The 6,000-nt window shown below is 42.8% G+C and overlaps 1 protein-coding gene across 7 annotated transcripts in view; it reads right to left on the bottom strand.

Annotated features, from left to right (window-relative positions):
* Positions 1 to 375: 375 nt before the first annotated feature.
* Positions 376 to 6,000, bottom strand: part of NNT (nicotinamide nucleotide transhydrogenase) — a 74,327-nt gene continuing 68,702 nt past the window's right edge. For all 7 annotated transcript variants that reach the window (XM_054575320.1, XM_054575315.1, XM_054575314.1 and 4 more), the window contains 3 exons: positions 3,648 to 3,766; positions 2,298 to 2,413; positions 376 to 787 (listed from right to left, as the gene is read on the bottom strand). In XM_054575320.1, the coding sequence (XP_054431295.1) occupies positions 638 to 787; positions 2,298 to 2,413; positions 3,648 to 3,766 (385 nt within the window). In that variant the 3' untranslated portion in view covers positions 376 to 637. The remainder of the gene's footprint in view (positions 788 to 2,297; positions 2,414 to 3,647; positions 3,767 to 6,000) is intronic.

Genomic DNA, 6,000 nt, shown 5'->3' with positions numbered 1-6,000 from the left:
AATGATCTAACTGCTTCCAGGGTCCCTGGAAGATCACCTCGTCCTTTAATGTATTAAAATAGAAGTGAGAAAATACACCCCTGAAATCTACAATTGAAAGTACAGTTTGTAAAATTGAAACCAATTTGATATGGTAGATTCAGACTATGGTTAAAAGTCAGAGGACGGCTCAGGAGTTGATGAAAGTTTCAAATTAGTCACATTTGTTGAAAAACCATAAACACAGGCTCCTGTAATGTTTACGCTGCATTAGATTTTGCAGATCCTTGTTGGGTTAAGTCTTCAAATCCTAGACTTAATTTCTTAAAACGTTACTGACTACTGAGCAGGAATTTTTAAAAATCCAAATGGATTGCATCAAAAATGAGGCTGCTCTTTCTCCTTTTATAAAATACTTTTTATTCATAACACCAAAAAAATATGCAAAGACATTTAGAATTTTCGATCCTTTTTTAAAACTGAGGGATCGCTGCTCTTGAAAAATCTCCCTGTATCTGCTTTGCTGTCTTCAGGGTCTTCCTTTTCTTCCAAGAGCTTTGCCCCAGATGTGTATTGGCTGTTCATAGTGACACTTGCATTGCCTGTTCCCATGACTGAAGAGGTGGCTTCTTTTAGACAACAGCTTGATCTCTGAAATTTATTTCTCATATGATTCTCGAACTTTCGCCTGCAGTGCATCGCATGTCTTCTTGGCATCACCCAGAAGCATGGCCGTGTTAGGTTTGTAGAAGATCGGATTGTCCACAGCAGCATAGCCAACACCCAAGGACCTCTTCATAACAATGACCTAGGAACCGAAGAGGAAGGCAGAGAAAGCACTTAACAGAGCAGCGCGGAGGTGTGAGGCACGTGAACAGGGCCCGCCCTAACACCGCACAGGCAGGCACCATGGCTAATTAGGGACGTTCAAAGTGCACAAGGAGTATTTTACATGCATATTTGCATTGTATTAACTTTAAGTTTTAAAATGGGCCCATACTCTTATACCCATGAGAGAAAAAGTCATGTTAACAATAGTTTATCACCAAACGAGAAGATTGTGAGTAATTTTCTTCCTAGCGCTTTTGTCCATAAAGATTATGCATGGCATTTACTAGTCAGAAAAATAAGCAACTGTCTATGAATGGGCTAAAGAGAACAAACATAGTGCATAAGCTTCTACTGAAAATTCTAAAATAAATGTAGTTGAGTGGGAAAACTCGTATGATCCCTATTCTATTACTTTGGTAAAATGTATTGGAAGGTTCTAACACAAAAGCTCAAAGTGCAATATAGCTTGTCGCAAGGAGAGTGCTAATAACTAACATTATGTTCCTACAGAGCAAAGTGGGAGGGGCCAGCCCATCTCTAATACTCATGGGCTACAGACCTGTACAGTCACACAGATCACGGGGTGGTGCTGTCCTGTTCAATATCAAGGCAGTTCTTAAGAATTGAAAAGCCTTCCTATGGTCCTTTAGGACATGTCGTCTATCCAAAAATGAAAGCAGTGCAAATAGGTTCATGCTTCAAACAGCATTAGTACGACAGTGTTCTCTGCGAACTCTCAAGTATTAATAATGACCAACACAATAATTTTTCATATTCACATGAACCACTGCATGGCATATCTACTCATGCACCACAAATACTAACTTTTAAATTTACGTATGTACAATAAAGAGAAACACAATGAAAGGAGAAATGTGTATTCTGTAGTTATAGTTCTTAAAATGTAGCTATGACTCAGGATGGTAAAGAGAGGCACCTACTGCTGGTCCAGAGGAGAATTTACAAGCCCCTGAGCCCCTACCAACTAGCCACCCGCTCTCAGAGGTGATATGCATGTGCACAACTTGCTTTCTCGTGCCATGTTGTTCTTTGGATTTCCAAATTACCTTCCTTCTAGACACCCCATAATGACACAGAAATTCCCTTTCAATAACATTCAACGGAAAAATGTGCTCGTCTTCATATGCGAGGGCGATGATGCTGACTCACTGTCCCAGAGAGAAGCCATCTGCTTCCCCGGACTCGCGCTGGACTGCAGCCAGCTCAGCCCACAAGCTCTTGTTTCAGCTGGGTTACAGATTTCACTCGCCCGTCCACACAGCCCCATCCGGTTCCACTCAGGACCACAGCATCCAGAGTCTCTGGTGACCACAACGACCAGAAGCTGCATCGAGGGAACCAGGCCCTAACCATACTCTAACCCCTGGGCCTCCTAAACCTTTGTCACTTATCAAATGACCAAGGAAAGCTCAGTGCATTTTAAGAGAGTGTTGATCACTCGAATGAAGTGCAGCCTGGAACTGTACCTGCTTTGATTTCCAGACTTCAAGCACGGGCATGCCTGCAATGATAGAGTTGGGGTCTTCTTGAGCCGCTGAATTGACAGTGTCATTAGCTCCAATGACAAGGACCAAATCGGTGTCTACATAATAAAAGAGAAAAGAGAAAATATAAAGCTGAAGGGAGTCACTTTCACCTCTTTTCAAGCAAATCATAGTGATCTGACTTTATAACAACAATAACGACAAAAGCTAATATTTAGAGGACCCGGACTTGGGCCAGGCACTGTACAAAGAGCTTCACCAGAGGTTCAGCCACGTCCCCAGTGTCACACAGCTGAAGAGCGACAGGCCCCGCACCTCACCCTGAGCGGCCTGGCGGGGACATGCACTGTCATGCTCTCGCTTCCCAGAGGGCCTACCTAATGTGACTTTACGTAGTTCTTTCACTATGCCAAAATGATCTTGCCAGTTACATTATTTTACAATGTTTGCATTCCACTTTCAACTTCTAAAATGACCACTTAAATGCAATTTGATGTCTAAAAGAAAACCGTCTAAGGGTCTGTACTATATTAAAGCTGTGTCCGTAGTTCCTGGAACTGGCAGGTTTCACACATAATTGAGGAACAGTGAAATTTGAAAGGAGGCATAAAATTAAAAGGGCCTAAACTCCCTCTTTAAGCACTATAATATAAACTGCCTCAAACTCTGCCAAAATGCCATCTGAATCTAGACATGCACACGATTTCATTATTTTTCTCTAATAAACAATATTTTTTAAAGTTTACAGTGGATGCTTGCCAGAGGGAACCAGTTTAATTTTAACAAACATGATCTTGGGCCAAATGTCATTAGCATTCAATACCCAATGACAGCCCCAAAGTTCAGCACCTTATCTAGTCAAGTCCTAGTACTTCAAAGAAAACTGCTTTACTGATCATGAATTGACACAACTGGAAACCAGTAAACACTGCAAGAGTCAGACACGAAACTATCAACAGCAATTTTAGAAAGAAGAACCTGAGGCTGAGTTCCTAGTTCAAGGCCTCAAGAGAGAGAGACAGGGCCTGCAGTTCAAAGCCAGGCGGGTTCCAAGCCCCCCCCCGCGATGCCCTCCACTGCGACCCCTCCCAGGGCCTGCAGCGCCCTCCTGCCCTCCTCCCAGGGGCAAAACCGGCCACACTGCTTATGAATCTGGTGACCCTCCACCAGGACTGCTCCATTTATCCGGTTTCCAGGGCGTCCCTGCTGGGAGCACGTTCCTCGTCCTCTGGCGAGGAGGTCTTCCTTGGTCCCACAGCCGATGTCCAAAGACGGGCATTGCTTTAGTCACCCTAATGACATGTAAATGTCCCCATCGGCCCCATCACTTACCTGGGAAGTCGTGGTTGATCTCGTCCATTTCCAGCACAATATCGTATGGCACCCCGGCCTCAGCCAGCAGCACATTCAGCTGACCAGGCATCCGGCCGGCGACTGGGTGAATTCCAAACCTAGACAGGAAACAAAGGAACAGCTGGCCTTACTCGATGGGCCAAAACGCACAGAGACCCCAGTATCACTTCCCAATCTGCACAGTCTGTCCTTGGCACCTCTGCCTCTCCTGGTACTATCTCACCTCTGCAGGCAGGAATAGAGTTAGCCCAGATACGTGGTCAGTTTACAAATGTTGAAGTTGGAGGTTCATAGCTTAGTATGCACAACTAGAACTCCCCTCAGAAAAATGAGGGTAACTTTAGAATCTGACTCTTCTATGTGCTTCAACAACAATGAACTTCCAACAACATTAATATATAATATCACCTTACATTTAATAAGCAGTGTTCTTTCACTATAATTTCTGATAGATCTTGAATCTTTAAAAACTTACGGAAGTCAGCATGGCATTAAACATTTGGCATGAAAAATCAACCTTATTCCATCAAAAACTGACTCTCCATTCAACTTTAACCTCTATGTTTAAAAGTGGAGAAATAAAATATCGTCACATACATAGTTAATGGCCTACAATCTTTCAGAGAGCGACATGCAGCATTACTCCCCGTCACAGAAGAAGTATGATAGTAACACACTGGCGTATTTAAAGGATGGAGAAACACACAAATCAGAGCTCCACACTTCACCAAGGCAAAAGAAACTGAAACACTGAGTAATGTCTCCCAGCCACAGCCATCATGGGATCTTTACAGCCATTGAACCCAACTCTTCACATCGTGCTGAGCACTGTCTGCTCGGCGCCGGGCATGGTGCCGGTCCTAGAGGAAGAGCTCAATAAAATGCATGAGACTGAGCAAGTGTGTGTATGAACCCAGTGAAGAAATGCATTTTATGGAATCTCGCAGCTGGGATCCACCCAGTTTCAGTTTAAGTACCTTTAGTGACCAGAAACTTGCTCCTCCCTAAGGTGTCTTGCATTACTAGACAATCCCGATAATGACCTATAATGCACAGGCGAACATGCACACACACAAGCTATGTGAAGCCAGGGAGAAGCCCCAGCCCCACCTCAGGGATTTCCAAGGTCTGTAATTTGTCACCTGAAACTATGAGTCTACTCCCTCTTTCATATGTGAATCCCTTTCAGCTACCATAGGAGGCCTACTAAGCAAAGCATCCTCAATTCTTTCAGTTATCCAATGACCAACAGGGTGTCCTAGTTACCTGTTCCTACGTCCACTGGTAATGCCCAGCTCAAACCTCAGTCCCCCACAGTGAATACAATATGCAGGATGTGGTCTAGATGCATAACGCCCGGCAAGAAAATCATATCCTTAGATCTTCCGTTGACGAACTCACGCCTGCGTGAGCATTGGCAGCCAGCACATGCCGCTTTCTCTCACAAAAACATGTGGCCACTGTAGGTGCCCTGCTCCTCACAGGAACGGCTGCCCAGCTGGGCCGCCCACCCCACTCCTAACACAGGTCCTGTTAGGAACAGAATAAAGCACAGGAATGGACTCCTCAACAAGCAGACCCAAAAGGAGCAATTAAAATGGCCATTTAGACCACCCAGATAACTGATCGATGGTTTTCTACACCTTTAAAACTGATCATGAAGAGTCTGAATTATTGGAAGGCTTATGAGTGGGGAAAAAAGACATCAAGGGACGGGTATTCTCTTTTACCAAATTCCCCTTTATATAATCTTCCTTCTGGGATCACTGAATGTTCCTAAATAACCAATTTATGTTTTAAAAAAAAATCGTGGGAACAACAAAAGGAAACAACAAAACAGTTACCTCTAGATGGCTATTCAATAGAGCATCATTTCATTACCCCTCTTCTTAATATTTTTCTATGAGAATGTACAGTTTAAATTAACTATATTTAAAATAAATTAACATGTCATGCTTTTATGTTGTAATATAATTTATAAGTGATTTCTCATATATTATTTCATTCTATCCCTAATAATCTCCGTCAAGAATTAGAATTTAGGGCAGGTGATTCAAATCTAATACTTAGTTAAATATTCTAGAGCTGCATTCCTGTATCAAAAAAAAAAGTGAGCAAGAATGTATGCAAGTATAAACAATAAATATAAAAAAATAAAAGCAGCAATAAAAGAAAAAAAAGAATGGGTACAAGAGGGCCTGACACACATTTTGACATGGCTAATACCGACTCTTCAGGAGGTACTCTGCAACGTGCACAACTCTTTTTAGCAAATAGTTAAGCTGATAGTCAAACTCAGGTCCTTCTTCCTCAGGAGTCTGAACTTTTAACT

The sequence above is a fragment of the Pteronotus mesoamericanus genome, unplaced genomic scaffold, assembly GCF_021234165.1.
Source record: "Pteronotus mesoamericanus isolate MK-2021 breed Mesoamerican mustached bat unplaced genomic scaffold, CSHL_Meso_final contig_29, whole genome shotgun sequence".
NCBI lineage: Eukaryota > Metazoa > Chordata > Mammalia > Chiroptera > Mormoopidae > Pteronotus > Pteronotus mesoamericanus.
Note: the sequence above shows the minus strand (reverse complement) of the source record. Positions and strands in the feature narration are given on the sequence as shown.